We start from the raw sequence: 16,760 nt of genomic DNA, 5'->3' as shown, positions 1-16,760 counted from the left end.
GACAAACTAATATATTGAACTCATAAATACATGAGATTTGGGGTCAGACAGCCAGGTCTTGATTTCCAGTTGTTCCACATTTTAGCTATGTAACCTTGTGCAAGAGTACCCATTAATAGACACCATCATCATTAATATCACATAAACTTAGATTATAATATTCTCAATAGCTAGTTGATATTGGGTGGAATAAAGGAGTGAGCCTTTTGTTAAGCAGGAGCCCAAGATAAGGTTATAATAATAGTAAAGCCAAAACTCCTATGTCAAGAAGAACTAGATGATGGTAAGCTACTATTACCAACTGCTCTGAAAGGGATCGCAGCAAGCGGTTCTTAATAGCATGGGAGAATAATGTTGGAGAAAAATCTGAAAATCGTAAAAAAGAACAGGCTTACTGCTTAAACAGAGATTGGTGGAACCCCCAAGATTATGGCCTATAGTCATCCTTCAGGTCTGGAAATCAAACAGCACCCATGGCTCAATTTTCAGTTAAACAATAGATAAGTCTATAGATGAACAATATTCTGCTCTTATTCAGTGGATAAGCCTTCAGAAGCAGCTCGTCTGTTCCTCGTTTCTGGTCTCTTCTGAGTCTGGTGATTCCACTGAACCCTGTTCACCATGCGTGACCCTGATGATATATGAAATATGATATATGACATATGATGCCAGAGCTTCCAGTATCACAGCAACACGTAAGCCTCCCTGTATGACAAACCAACAGGAAATTGCCAGGAGAGACCACTCTGTGGAAAAGAACATCATGTTTGGTCAAGTGGAGGAATCAGGCAAAAAGAGCAAGAACTTTCACAAGATGGACTGAACCATGCTTTCAACAATGGGCTCAAGTGTAACAGCATGTGTGGGGATGGCCCAGGAATCAGGAGTGTTTCCTTTGGTTGGATATGGGGTTAGGATATAGAGTTAGGATGACCACACCTAACAACAGCACCAAAGGGGGAACAGTAACACAGGGGAGGTATGCACATCTTAGAAAAATCAACCATTTGTGATTTAAAAGGCAGCATTTTCCCAAAGATAAATGTCAGACGGATTAGGAAAGGAGAAATAAAAAAGGAAGCACAGGGAGAAAGTAGAGAAAATATTACTCCATTGTGGGGATTGCAGTCAATGATATAAGACTAAACGTGTAAGAATTGTTAAACAGAAAATAGATCTGCTCTGCAAACCTTCATCCCAATTTAAAATAGAAAAAAAAACAAAGACTCACATTGTCATTATGTGATTGGCAATGTTCTAAACACTTTATATGTGTTAACCACCTTAATTATTGAACACCCTCATTTAAAGGGAAAACCCCCCCACAAAACCCAAACCAAAAACCAGTAGTCGTCAAGTTAACTCCAACTTATGGAGACCTATGTGTTTCAGACTCAGGTTTTCAATGGCTGACTTTTTCCTGAGGCACCTCTGGGTCAACTTAAACCACCAACCTTTTAGTTATTAACCATGCACTTAACTGTCTGCACCACCTAGAGTAGCCAGATGAGGTACTAATATCACTCTCTTTTACAGAAGAGGAAGCTATGGGAAATAAATGTTAAGTAACTTGTCCATGGTGCCACAGGTAGAAAATCATATAGCCAATCTTTAAACACAGTTTGGTCCCAAGTTCCATACCCTTAACCACGACATCCTTTTGCCTTTATTTTTCAATCCTGGCTGAGGACTGGAGCCCTTGGGGAAGATTCTGTGGGAGCTGCAGGAAGGAAGAATGAACGCCTGTAGGTGGATGTACTAGTGGACACACCTGGCTTCAAGTATATTTGGCCAGAGAGAGTGGATAGGAACCAGTGGAGATTTGGGAGAACACTGGCAAGCTGAAATAGCTTTCCATCAACAGAATTTGCTGTTCTTTTCTGGCTCTGAAACTTCTTGAGGCACCTGTGTGACCACCGATTAAACTTTTAAGTTTCTTAGCAGTGCTGAGAAGTTGTGAATTTTTTTAAAAAATGTAACATAATTAAAGAAGATGTTGATTCACATTGAAGGCCAAGGGTTGTGCTGGAAGGCTTGTGGGATAAATCAGAAAGCATATTCTAAAATCAAAACATCATGAAAATAGCAAGAGTTCTTAATTACAATGAGTCAGTCGATGACAGTTAGTTACCGGAGGCAAAAGCTTACCTTGAAGAGTGAAGTTTGGCCAAAGAAATTAAACAAGATGGTCTGTAAGCTATGAAGAGGAATTCTCTCCCTCAGTGATTTAGGCAAATATATGGAAGCCAAAGTCTTCCCCAGAGGGACTTCACCTAGGTAAATCTGCCATGAAAAGCCAGAAAAAAAGAAGTTGATATTCTCATTTATTGTAGTAAAGTCTTCCACACCTTCAATCCCCACCCGAGCCCTACTTCCTCCTCCACGCTGCTTGATTTGTCCTAATTCTCAGAGATAAAAGCAAATCTCTGAAATCGGGCCACTGCATACCCTCCTCCATATTCCTGAGAGGGGTAAAAAGAGAGAGAGAGACAGAGAGAGGGCGACATAATAGCATTAGGCACTTTTCTCACAGTTTATGGAGCAGTGTTGTCATTAAATTGTACATACAAACTTGGTAAAATGGCGTATATTTTGTTACATATATATTTGTTGCAATTATACATACGCAGATATACAGTGGCAAGGAAGTGGGCACTAGCCCACAGAAATTCTTCTAAAGGCCCATTAGCATCAGAATTTGCTGATTTGATTGGTAACAGAGATTGAAATATACTGGAATATATTTTAGAGTGAAAGAGAAATTCATTAATAACTACACAGGAACCATAGTTATAAACTATGGTTGATTCCAGGTAAAATATACTATATGGCCATCCTTGTACACATTCTCTCATTTAAATACTTTAGGGTCACTGTGAGTTAGCATCGACTTGATGGCAGTGAGTTTGAGTGTTTTTGATCAACCCTGAAAGATATATTGTATTATGAAGACATACGTTTCCTAATTTAAAAATAACCTATTATTTAACATTTTCTTGCTTAACTTTAAAACATATAAAATACTTAGACACATATCCCCTACATAATAAATATGTTCAATAATAATCATAATGTAATAAAAGACAAGAATATACCGCAGGTAGGAGAGAGGTCATACACTATGTATAGACTTAGGATGAGGTACATAAGAATGCTGAGGAAGTTAAAAAATTACAAGGAACTAATATGTAAAATAACCTAGGTCACAAGATAAAAGGACACAAATCCATTGCTTTTCTGAATAAGTTGTAAAATCAACACAACACCAATCAAAATTTCAGAAGGGTTTTTCTGATAAGTTTATTTAAATTATGTATAGACATTCCTGGAGTGAGGTCCAGAAACTATGGCAGGGGCCAGACCCAATCCAGGAATATATATGGCAGCCAACTAAAGAGGAAGAGGGGGAAAAAAGGACATGGGTAGCAGGGGAACAGGGCACTAACCCACCCAAGGGGAGGGTCTTGTTTACATCTCCACAGGTCACAGGGAGAGAGGGACCAGATTTCAACCAAGTGCACCAAGACATGAATGAAACATCCTGGCATGAAGCAGCGAACCAGTAGAGGTCTGGCGGAGGGGCAGCCTCAAATCCCAACTACATGGACATGCCACCCACCCAGCCACCCAGAAGAATGCACTTCAGAGGACAGAACTGAAGCTACAGCTCAAGGAGAGGGACACATCTGATCAGAGCCCACAGGAAGAAATGAAGAGGGAAGGAGAAAGAGTGGAACATATCCCGGCCCACCAAGCCCTGAGGACAATGTTCCTGCTCAGAGCAGCCAATACACAAAGCGAACCACAGGGCCGGCCCTACCATCAGACACAACGTCCCTCACTGAACCATGGTGCTACGGGTGCCAACACTGGAGGCACAGTGTGGGAATTGTGCCCCATCTGACCCCACCACACCTGAGCGTGCAACAGAGCAGCAAGGAGAGCAAAACAATGAAGTCCTCAGGGAATACCCAAAAGAGATGGGTTCCAGAGCGTGGCACCCATCAGACCCGACCGGAAAACACTCCTAAATGTCAACAAACAGACTTGGAACTATTTATAGGCTTTTCTTATTTTGTCATTGGTTTTTTGTTGTTGTTTTGTTTTCCTTTGTTGTTTTGCTTTGTCTTGTTTTTGTGCTTATCTTTATCTCTGCATGTCTCTCTAGATAAGATAGGCAGGATAAACAATCCAGAAGAGAAAACAACAGGGTTAATGGTTCGGGGGTGGAGGGGATACTGGAAAGATGAAGGTGGGGGTAAGGAAGGGAGGTGTCCACAAACCCAGGGAAAGGGGAACAGCAAGTGATCTAAAAATCGATGGTGAGGAAGGTATAGGTTGCCTGGTGGGGCTTGATCAAGGGCAATGTAGCCAAGAGGAATTACTGAGGCCCAAATGAAGGCATACATGATAGTGGGACAAGATGAAAATAAAAGGAAATAGAGGAAAGAACTAGGAGGCAAAGGACATTTATGGAGGTCTAAATAAAAGCATGTACACATGTAAATATATTTATATATAATGATAGGGAAATAGATCTATGTACATATATTTATACATCAAGTATTAAGGCATCAGACAGACATTGGGCCTCTACTCAAGTACTACCTCAATGCAAGAACATTTTTTGCTAATTACCCGGCATTCTGTGATGCTCACCTGCCCAACATGATTGCTGAAGACTAAATGGGTGCATAAGCAAATGTGGTGAAGAAAGCTGATGGTGCACGGCTTGACGATGAACAAGCAGCCACCTGGTTAAGAAGCATCAAGCCCATATGGAAGAATCACACCAAGCCTGTGTTATCATGAGGTGTTGATGGGATCAAGTATCAGGCATCAAAGACCCAGAAAAAAATAATATCTACACGAATAAGGGGGAAGGCGGAAAGGAGAGCCAAAGCCCATCTGTAGACAATTGGACATCCTCTTACAGAAGAGTCACAAGAAAGAGATGAGCCAGTCAGGTGCAGTATAGCACCAATGAAACATACAACTTTTCTCTAGTTCTTTATGCCCCCCATATCATGACCCCAATTTAACCTTAAAAATCTGGCTAAATCAGAGCATATAAAGTGGTCCAGATAAGAGCTGGAAACACAGGGAATCCAGGACAGACAAACCCCTCAGGGCCAATAATGAGAGCAGCGATACCAGGAGGGCAAAGGGATGGTGGGGAAAAAAAGGGTACTGATCACAATAATCAACATATAACACCCCAAAGGAGATGAACAACATAAAAGTGGGTGAAGGGAGACAGAGGACAATGTAAAATATGAAAATAATAATAATTTATCAAGGGTTCATGAGGGAGGGATGGTAGAGGGAAAAATGAAGAGGAGATACTAAGGGCTCAAGTAGAAAAAATATTTTGAAAATGAAGATGGCAACATGGATGTATGAACTGTGTGATAAGAGCTGTAAGAGTCACCAATAAAATGATTTTCAAAATATATGTGTAGAACAGCCAGGTATCTAGAACTTTTAAAGCAATTTTGAACATGAAGGATATATTTGGGGAATTTGCTAGATTTCAAGTTTACCCTAGTGTTATTGTAAGTCCAGGTGGTGATATATATATATATATATATATATATATATATATATATATATATATATATCCTATCTATCAATGAACTAGAATAGATCATACCCTCATAAGGATCATGTGTACTTGGTTCTTGACTTTTCTTTGCAGTGTTTAAAGGGGGAACCAATCACAACTTTTCTTTTCAGTGTTTAAAGGGGGAACCAATCACAATGGGCAATGTATTAACCCCCACCCCAAAGGGGTCAAAGAACAGAAACATGGGTGAATGGAGATAGCAGAAGGTGTAAGATTTTAAAATAAAAATAATTGATAATTTATCAAGGGGTCACAAGGGTGGATGAGGGAGGGGGAAAGAGGAACTGATACCAAGAGATCAAGTAGAAAGAAAATATTTTGAAAATGTGATGGCCGTATATGTACAAATGTGCTTGATAGAATTGATTATGGATTATTATAAGAGCTCTAAGAACCCAAAATAAAATGACTTATTACAGAACTATTTGAATCCAAAAATTGTTTTTATTAATTTTTAAAAATAATTTTATTGGGGGCTCATACAACTCTGATCCCAATTCATACATCCATTCATTGTGCCAAGCACTTTTGTACATTTGTTTCCGTCATTAGTCTCAAAACGTTTGCTTTCTACTTGAGCCCTTGGTATCAGCTCTTCACTTTCCCCCTCCCTCCCTGCTCTCCCTCCCCCATGAACCCTTGATAATTAATATATTATTATTGTTTTGTCATGTCTTATACCGTCCGATGTTGCCCTTCACCCACTTCTCTGCTGTCCATCCCCCAGGGAGGAGGTTATATGTAGATCCTTGTATTCTGTTCCCCCTTTCTGCCTCACCTTCCCTCCACCCTCCCGGTATTGACACTCATACCACTGGTCCTGAGGGGTTCATCTGCCCTGGATTCCCTGTGTTTCCAGGTCCTATCTGTACCAGTGTACATCCTCCGGTGCAGCCGGATAACATCTTATAGAAATGGAAACTCAATCTAAACTCTCCCTGGAAATGGTTTAAACATATTAAAATGAGTTGTGCAGTCATTACCACAATCAATTTTAGAACATTATCTTCATTCTTGCACCCATTATTATTAGCTCTCAATTACTACCCAACCTCCCCTGCCATAACTCTATGTATCTATTAATCTAGTTACTGTCTCTATGAATCATCAATAAAATCATACAAAAACCCAACGCCATCAGCAAAATAAAACAGAAAAATCTCAAACCAAAAGAAAGAAGACCTTCCCGACATAATCACTGAAGACAAAATGGGTGCATAAGCAAATGTGGTGAAGAAAGCTGATGGTGCCTGGCTATCAAAAGATATAGCATCTAGGGATTTAAAGGCTTGAAGATAAACAAGTGGCCATCTAGCTGAGAAGCAACTAAGCCCACATGGAAGAAGCAAACCAGCTTGTGTGATCATGAGGTGTGGAACAGATCAGGTATCATGTATCAAAGACCCAGAATAAAAAATCATATCAATGTGAATGAGGGGACAGTGCAGAGTGGAGACTCAAAGCCCATCTGCAGACAATTGGACATCCCTTTACAGAAAGGTCACAAGGAAGAGACTAGCCAGTCAGGGTACATTATAGCAACAATGAAGCATACAACTATCCTTTAGTTCTTTAATGTTTCCTACCCCCCACTATCATGACCCCAATTCTACTTTACAAATCTGAGTAGACCAGAGCATATACACTGCTACAGATAAGAGTTCGCAACATAGGGAATCCAGGACAGATAAATCCCTCAGGACCAATAATGAGAATAGAGATCCCAGAAAGGGAAGGGGGAGGTGGGAAAGTAGGGGGAACCGATCACAATGGTCTACATATAACCCCTTCCTAGGAGAATCAACAACAGAAAAGTGGGTGAAGGAAGACAGTGGTTGGTGTAAGACATAGGGGGTGCGATTTATAAATGATCAAGGTTTCATGAGGGAGGGAGGGAGGGAGGGAGGGAGGGAGGGGGGGGAAGGGACAAAATGAGGAGCTGATATCAAGGGCTCAAGTAGAAAGAAAATGTCTTGAAAATTAGGATGGCATTATATGTATAAATGTGCTTGACACAATGGATGTATGTATGGATTGTGATAAGAGCTGTAAGAGCCCCCAATAAAATGATTCCTAAAAATATATAATAGAAATTAGAACAAATTAAAAATGGGTCAAAAGACAAGACTATTCACATCCCTAGTCAATGATCTGAGGGAGTTCAATGGAGGTTCAATCCATGAGTGAACTCTGCAATTGAATTTACAGCTTTCACTGTCATCTATACTCTTCTGCAAACTGGGTGCTCAGAATTTAAGCTCTAATACAATGTCTTCCTCTGATCTTGGGTTTTATTATTTACAATCATTGGATCACATGGGCTGGTGTGTTCCTTCTGTGTGGACTTAGCTGACCCCTAACATAGATGATTGCTTGTTTTAAGACAACCTCTTGAGACCCCCGGAGCTATTTTTTCTGAAAGGCAGATATCATATGACTTCTTCACTACACTTTGCTACAGCACCCAGTGATCACTACATGGGGACAAATATTGAGCAGCGCCACATTGGAAGAACTAATTGTTCTTAGATTAGGGTGTACAATTAAGTGTGAACTCAAAATCCATTAATATATTTAAGTTAATATATATCCCTGGTCCATTTTAGAGGCAGCATTATGACCCTATTGAGAAATAATTTCAGTAATCTTTATAAGACATTTGGTAATTCTAATAATATTATTATCAATCTATTCGAGGATATAGATTTAAAAGTACTATTGATGAAAGGAAATATACATAAATAGGAATGTTTTACATGAGATGCTCAATTATAGAGGTTTAAAACTTAACTGAACATTGTTTAAGAAAGCAATGATAGTCAAACCTCTGCACCCTTTCAAGCATTTGATGTTTTCTGTTTTTTTGCTTGTTTACCGCTGGGTTGTCATTGTCAGCGTAAGGTGATATCTCACCGTTGTTTTGTATTGTGACCATTTAACATGTTATCAGGAAATGAAAGCTTAGAGAGGTTAAATAATTTGCCTAGGGTCACAAAATTTGGAAGTGTATAAACAAATATGACTTTGGCCCATGTTTCTCCTATCATCCAAGCTGCCTTTTGGGGAGCTATTATCTAGCTGTTGTGTGTGGTGACAGCTCACAAAAGTTTATATGATTCTAAAAAATGGCTTGCAAACCTAAAAGTCATATGGCTCTCCACCAAACAAATTATGAAAAAATCACACAATATAATTAATATCACATGCAATTAAATTTTTGCTGATGAAAATTTAATTGGTTGCAACCATACATTGAGAGAGAGCTGCTAGAAATTCAAGCTGGATTCAGAAAAGGACAGGGAATGAGATATAGCATTGCCGATGTCAAGCTGATCTTGGCTGAAAGCAAAGGATACAAGAAAGATGTTTATTTGTGTTCTATTGACTATGCAAATGAATTGAACTTTGTGGCTCTTAACAAACTATAGATAACCTTGAACATAAAAGAAGAATTCCAGAACACTTCCTTGTACTCATGCAGAACCTGTACAAAGATCAAGAAACGGGGTGCATCAAGATTGTATCCTGTTACTTTACTTACTCTATCTGCTTGCTGAGCAAATCATCTGCGAAAATAGACTATCGGCAGATGTTTAAACTTTGCTCCCTAAAATCAAGGACAACTTGAAGCACTTGCTGATGAGAATCGACGACTGCAGCCTTCATTCAGTATGGATTACAACTCAATGTAAATTAAGCCAAAGTAGTAACAATGGAATCAATAGAAAACAACATAATAATCAGAGAAAAGATTGACATTGTCAAGGATTTCATTTTCCTTGGATCCACAATCAATGCTCATAGAGCTAGCAAGCAAGCAAGCAAGCAATTTCATTGGGCAAATCTGCTGCCCAAAACCTCTTTACAGGGTTAAAGAGCAAAGATGATACTTGGAGGACTGAGGTGCGCCTGATCCAAGCCGTGGTGGTTTCAGTCTTCTCACGTGCAGGAGAAAGCTAGATAGTGAACAAAGAACACCAAAGAAGAGCAGGTACATTCAAATCACGGTCAAGGCAAAGAATATTGAAAGGCCCATGCACTGCCAGAAGAATAAAGAAATCTGTTTTGGGAGAAGTACCGCCAGAATGTTCCTTATAAATGAGGTTGTTGAGACTTACTTTCATCTAATTTGAACAAGTTATCAGGGAAGGACCAGTCCCTGGGCAAGGACAGTATGCTTGGTAAAGTAGAGGGGCAGTGAAAACGAGGAAGACCCTCAATGAGTGACCCAGTGGCGCTACATTGTAACAACCACCATGAGGATGATGCCAGACCGGGCAGCATTTTGTTCTGTGGTAAGTAAAGTCATTACGAGTCCAAGTGGATTCGAAGGGGCCCAACAACAACATGCTTACTATTGTCTTATTGACTATGCAAAGACATTCAATTGTATGGAAAGACTTGAGAAGAATAACACTTCATTGTTATGAGAAACCAATACATGGATCAAGAGGCAGTGGTGTGAACAGAACAAGAGAATACTGCATGATTTAAAAACAAAAAAGGGGTGTGCCAGGGTTGTATCTTCTCAACATACTTGTTCAATCTGTATACTGAGCAAAGAATCAGAGAAGCTGAATTATATGAAGAATGTGACATCTGAATTGGAAGAAGTTTCATCAACAACCTGCAATATGCAAATGACACTTTTATAAACTGAAATTGAGAAGAACTTGATGCACTTGCCTATGAAGAGTAAAGACTACAGCGTTCAGTATAGATTACAGCTCAATGTAAAGAAGACCAAATCCGCACAACTAGACCAATAGGTAACCTCATATTAAAGGGAGAAAAAAGATGGAAGTTGTCAAGGGTTCATCTTGCTTAGATTCACAATCAATGCTCCTGGAGACAGCAGTCAAGAGATCAACTGATGCACTACCTGGGGTAAATCTGCAGCACAGAACCTCTTTACAGTAATGAAAAGCAAGGGTGTTATTTTGAAGACTAAGTTGCACCTGACCCAAGACATGATGTTTTCAATCACCTCATATGCATGTAACAGTTGAACATTGGACATTGAATCGAGGAAGACCAAAGAAAAGTTGATGCATTTGAATTATGATTCTGGCAAAAAAAAAACAAACGTAAAAATGGCCATGGATTGCCCCAAGAATAAACAAATCTGTCTTCGTAGAAGTACAGTCAGAGTGTTCCTTAGAAGAAAGGATAGTGAGACTTGGTCTCACCTACTTTAAAGATATTATCAGGGGAGACCAGAACCTGGAAAAGGACATCATGTTTGGCACAGTAAGAGTGTCAGTGAAAAAGAGGATGACATTCACTGAGATAGACTGACATCGAAGAGTTCAAGCATTGCAATTGTGAGGTGGGTGCAGAACTGGGTGGTGTTCTGGTCTATTGGACACATACAGGGTCTCTGTAAGTTGGAACTGACTTGAAGGCACCTAACAACAGCCAAAAAACAACAACCCTCATGAACATAAAACCAAAAGCCAAATTCACTGCCATCAAGTCAATGCTGACTCATTGGCCCCCTGTGGGTTTCCAAGACCGCAACTATTTACAGGAGTAGAAAGCCCAATCTTTCTCCCTCGGAGCTGCTGGTGGTTTCAAACTGCCTACCACGTGGATCGCTGTCCATCTTATAACCACATAGACTCAGAAATGCTCAACCAATTCTTAGCCAAAATAATCCAAAAACATATAAAAATATAAATACATCATGACCAATTGGGATCCATCCCAGTAATGCAAAAATCATTCCACATTAGAAAAAACAATCCATATAATCAATCACATAAATAATACAAAGGAAAAGAACCACTCCTAATAAAAATGCTTTGTTAAATAAGAAAGCTCTTTCTGCCTTCAAAGAGATGGGGGGAGGGGGGAGGGACTCTCAGCACACCTTTCCTGGCTTTTTCTCACCAAGCAGTTTTCCATTTCCTTAAAATTTCTTCCTAATAACTTTTCATCGTGAATTGATGAAGATTTACGGAACGGATTAGCATTTTGACATTCATACAGTTTCACAATCCACACGCATTTTTGTTTCATCTCATGAACTGCAACCCCTCAATAGAATATTCCTTCTATTCCCTTTCTGTTTCCTGTGTCCCTCTTTCCTAACTTTTATCATTTCTGTCCTTGGGTAAATACTTCCATTTTGAAGACCTCATAATGAGACTAAGACCAATGTATTGCCGAAATAACGTATCTGCAGGCATCTACTGATTGAAAAGATATGTTTATATCCATTACATTTGGAGTAAATCTGTGCATGTATGAACTGAAACCTTCATCAAACTCCAAACTGAACTCACTGTCATTGAGTTAATTCCAACCCGATGGGACACAGTTGAACTGCCCCTCTGGGTTTGCAGGATTTTAAATCTGTACAGGATTAGACTGCCTCGTCTTTCTTTCTCCCATAGAGTGACTGGTGGGTTCAAACCATTGACCTTGTGTTTAGCAGCTCAATGTGTAACCCGAGCTACTAATAATCTTGCTTTTTTTTAACCTACCTTCATATAATAAGTACTCCAAAAAGAAAACTCGTAATAAAGTGACACTGGAGATGCTTTCGGGTCCCGATGTGGTGTCATAGTTCATCTCATGGACACCATCCCAGTCCAGGTGTTCGCCTACGAAGAACTCTTCCCTGGGTTATTTGTATAACACAACATTAACCAGCGCACGAGGAAGTTCATCCTGATTGCCTCTCAATCCCCTGTGCTACACTCACCTCAGGGTTGGCACCTTCTTCATAAGAACGAATGCTGAAGGTCATGCCTTCAAACGTGTGGTCCACCTGCAGCACAGCCAAAGCCAGCCTCGCCACGGTCAGATTTGCTGTCCTCCCCCAAAATTCCATTTTGTGACCAGCACGGTCAATTATCCTCAGAATTCTGCAAGGAACCACAGAGAGAGAGAAGTATTCTTACCTTCTGGATGTACAATGCATCTTTCTGACAAGAATTACTCAAGGGTTTTCTTTGGGTTCTAAATCACAATTTCTGACATTATTAGATAAGAGCACTCACTGGTTTTAAATTTTTAGAGATCTATGTCTAAATCATCAATTGAAAGCTATTGTCATTCAGTTGGTTCTGACTCATAGCGACCCTATATAGAGTTTCTGCAGCTATCATTTTAATAAAATTTTCATTTTAAAAGGAAAACATATTCTGTGTAATTGCACAGCCCATTTCATCCATTTCATTTTACCCCCATTCCTCTCTAATTGGAGAGTCTGGTTGTTTCCATCTTTTTGCTATTATGGAAATCGCTTCAATATACGTAGTTGTACATGTCTTTTAATGCTGTGTTCTTGATTTCTTTAAGGAATACAGAGCGGTTCAATAGAGGGGCTGCAGAATCACAAGGTGGTTATATTTGCATTTGAGGAACTGCCATACTGATTTCTATAGCGGATGTACAATTCTATGGTCACAGCAGCAATGTATGAGTGTTTTAATCTCTCCATATCCTCTCCAGCATTTATTACTTTCCTTCTGTAAAAAGATTTCTAAGAGTGTGGGTTTGAGGTGGTATCTCATTGCTATTTGATTTTGTATTTCTCTTATTGCTAATAAACTCGACATAAGGTTGTTGGCCACCTGAATATTATCTTTAGTAAAATTGTCCACTCATGTCTGGCTCCACTTTTTAATTGGGTTATTTTATTTTTCTTATGAAGATGTTGTAGTTTCTATAGATTTTTAAATAAGCCCTTTTATATGATGTAACATTACGAATATTCCCCACCCACCCACCCCCCGCCAAATCTCTGGGTTCCTTTTTAAAACTCATTTGATGAATATAAATGTATTTGGGGAAGATCCCGATCCTTTGTTTTTATACTATATTGTAGATATTGTTCATTATATTCAGTAGTGTATTTATGCCTTGTTTTAAGGCCCTTAAGTTTGCTCCAATTGTTTTATTGATGGACTTTATAGTTCTGGGATATATTTAAGTCTTTCATCCATCGTTTTTGGACATAGTGTGAGGTGTGGGCCCTATTTTAATTCTTTTACAGGCAGAAAGCCGTTTTTCCAACACCATGAATTGAAAGGGCTATCTGTCCCTACTTAGTGTGTTTTGAATGCTTGGCAAAAATAAGCTATCTTGAGTGTTCGACACTGTAAATTTTTAAGGGAGCAGATAGCCTCATCTTTCTCCCACAGAGCTTTTGGTGGGTTTGAACTGCCAACATTGTACTTAGCAGTCCAACTTTTCCTCAATGGCACCACCACCTTTAGTTTTTAGTTGTTTTGGCAGAAGAAATCATTTCACTGTGCTTCCGCTTCCTCACCTGAATATTTGGAGGCAATATTAGCACTGATATCAGAAGATTATTTTTAAGAGTTAATGTCATTGTTGCATGTAAAACTAGATCTTGAAGGGCTTTGTAACCCCTGTTACAGAGTTTGGATTTTATCCTAAGTGTAATGGAAGACAAGAGAATCAAAAGCAAGATAATGACAGGATCTGACATATGTTTTGAAAGGCCTACAAAAGCTCTACAAATCTGACCAACTTGGAGAAGATGGAGACCAATTTCGGTTATTGTCAAAGGCTAGATGAGATATCTTGGGACTTAGGACTAGGACTGTAGTGGAGATAGAAAGACATAGATAAATTTCAGGAATATTCAGGAAATTATACTGAATTGTGTAATATCCCTCAAAACTTTAAGTCTTCTTTGGCAATTCAGTATTGACTTTATCTAAAATAAGATCATTGCAGATACAACAGGCAGGCCCTTCAACTCATATAACTGGTGTCCCTCTATGAAAAGGAGAAGACAGAATTACACAGAGAGGATGCCATACAGGGACAGAACCAGCGACTGGAGAGATGCCAAGGAGTGCTAAGAATTTCCAGCAACACCAGAAGGGAAGAGAAAAGCACAGGAAAGATTTTTCCCCTAGAGTCTTCAGAGAAAGTATGGCTTCTGGGCTCAGACTGTGAAAGAAAACATTTCTGTTGTTTTGTATCATTTTGGTCATTTCTTAGGGTCTTAGGAACTGAATATAGGAATTCCTTAAAAATTCATGGAGAGTGCCTCATACAAGACTTAATTATTATCTGGAGGCTCAGAATTATAGTTCTAGGGATACCAAGGTCAAGTACTATAACATAATTCATAAAGATAATGTTCAATACATCCTGCTTTGGTCAGTAGTTACTTGGGTCTTAAAAACTCATGTACAAATATTGGCCTCTCCCGGTCAGAAGGAAATAAGATGATTAAAATGAAAAGAAACAATTAGTCCAGTGGACTAATGGACCATGCAAACTTTAGTCTACCAACCCTGAGACCAGAAAAATTAGATGGCACCTGGCTACCACTACCAACTGCTTCTATCCCAGATAGAGTGGAAGAAACATGTGGAACAGAACTCAAAATCACAAAAAGACCAGGATTATTGGTCAGATACAGACTGATGGGACCCTACAACTATGGACCTTAGAAAACCCTCAGAACTGAGAATGGAGCCCACCTTTGTTGGAATAATTAGCCTTTTAACATAAAAAGGACAGCATTTACCCAAGGACAGAGGGTTAGAAAAGAAGAAAGAATAGAAATAGGAAACACTGGGAAGACATGGAGTAAATGTTATTTCATCGAAGGGATTTAAATTGATAGTTTGAAACAAACTGTACATTCATGTAGATGTGAATGTAAATCGCAGGATCTGCTCTGTAAACTTTCACCTAAATCCCAATTAAAAGTTTAATAATAATAATTATAAAGAATTAATTATTGAATGGATGTGATGTAAAAGGAAGTAAATATTACTAGTCTCAGTTTTGTTTTGTTTTTTTGGTCTAAGTCAGTGGCTCTCAACCTTCCTAATGCCGCCCTTTTGATAGTTCCTCACATTGTGGTGACCCCCCAAGGTGCAACTTCACAACTATGGTTTTGCTACTGTTATGAATTGGGCAACCCCTGTGAAAGGGTCGTTTGGCCCCCAAAGGGGTCGGGACCCACAGGTTGAGAACCGCTAATCTAAGCACTGGGTGGTATTTGCTACAGAAATGGGGGACACTGGAGTCATAGGCTTGGGGAAATGGATTGGAAGTTAAGTTTGAAGCAGATTAGAAGTTTAGTTGATTAAGGCGATTTTATGGTTAACTGGTTAGCTAAAAGGTTGGCAGTTTGAACCCATTAGCTGCTCCACAACAGAACGATCGATTTGTATAAAGAGTTACAGTCTGGGAAAGCCTACGGAGCAGTTCTACTCTGTCCCACAGGGTCAGTAGAGTCAGAATTGACTCACCAGCAGTGAGTATGGGTAGTTATTTAGATTGACATCCCTGGTGGTGTAAACATTTTAACACACTTAGCTGTAAACAGAAAGATTGACAGTTTGAGTCTACCCATAGGCGGCTCAGAAAAGGCCTAATGATCCACTTCTGAGGAAATCGGCCATTGAACACCATGTGGAGCATTGTACTACTCTGACACAAGGAGAGTCCTGTGTCAAGTCTATAGTCTGCCAAGGTCAAATCCATAGCAAATGGGTTTTTAAAATACGTGTAGGAAAAGCCGTTATCATTATTAGACTTTGAAACTGTTCTTTTACAATTGGGATAGAAGTAAAAAAAGAACTCACTGCATCACACTAACTGAGCTCTCAATCCATAGCACCTGTCCTTTAAGACTGTGCATGACTGGCTGACTGATTAAGTCATTATATTTAATCATACAAAATTTAAATTTTATGAAATAATTGATTTTGCCCAAAATTTCAGTACTTACTCATTGCTCACTTCATGCAAGTCAGATGTTGAATCGGTATGTTTTCCCAAAACAGCGCTGATTATTTGTAATATAATCTGGGTTAGGTTCATACTTATTTCATTACATTGTGAAATATCAGCTACTTTAGACACAATGATCTTTATTTCTTCTTCATCCAGAGGTGGGGATTCATTTATCAAATTTAAAATGTGCACTGCAACATCATCTGCATTCTCTGGGGGGAAATGGGAGGAGGGAGATGAAAGACATAATCTGTATTACTTAGTTTTGAGCCACGAGGGTGCTTCCTTTCCTTTAAAAAGTAAAGGCGATACAATGGAAATACTTACCAAGCTAGCAAAGATTCCCAAAGGCAAGCTGAACCTCCATTTCTCCAATAGATGTCGTTCCGGAATG

The 16,760-nt window shown here is 39.3% G+C and overlaps 1 protein-coding gene across 1 annotated transcript in view; it reads right to left on the bottom strand.

The window, feature by feature from the left end:
* ADGRG4 (adhesion G protein-coupled receptor G4) overlaps window positions 1-16,760 on the bottom strand; it is a 155,830-nt gene that overhangs the window by 49,983 nt on the left and 89,087 nt on the right. The window contains exons 11-13 of the mRNA XM_075538483.1: window positions 16,362-16,578; window positions 12,336-12,498; window positions 2,149-2,283 (exon numbers count right to left, since the gene is read on the bottom strand). Coding sequence (XP_075394598.1) covers window positions 2,149-2,283; window positions 12,336-12,498; window positions 16,362-16,578 — 515 coding nt within the window. The remainder of the gene's footprint in view (window positions 1-2,148; window positions 2,284-12,335; window positions 12,499-16,361; window positions 16,579-16,760) is intronic.

Source organism: Tenrec ecaudatus, chromosome X (genome assembly GCF_050624435.1).
Source record: "Tenrec ecaudatus isolate mTenEca1 chromosome X, mTenEca1.hap1, whole genome shotgun sequence".
Lineage (NCBI taxonomy): Eukaryota > Metazoa > Chordata > Mammalia > Afrosoricida > Tenrecidae > Tenrec > Tenrec ecaudatus.
This window is presented reverse-complemented; position numbering and strand designations above follow the sequence as displayed.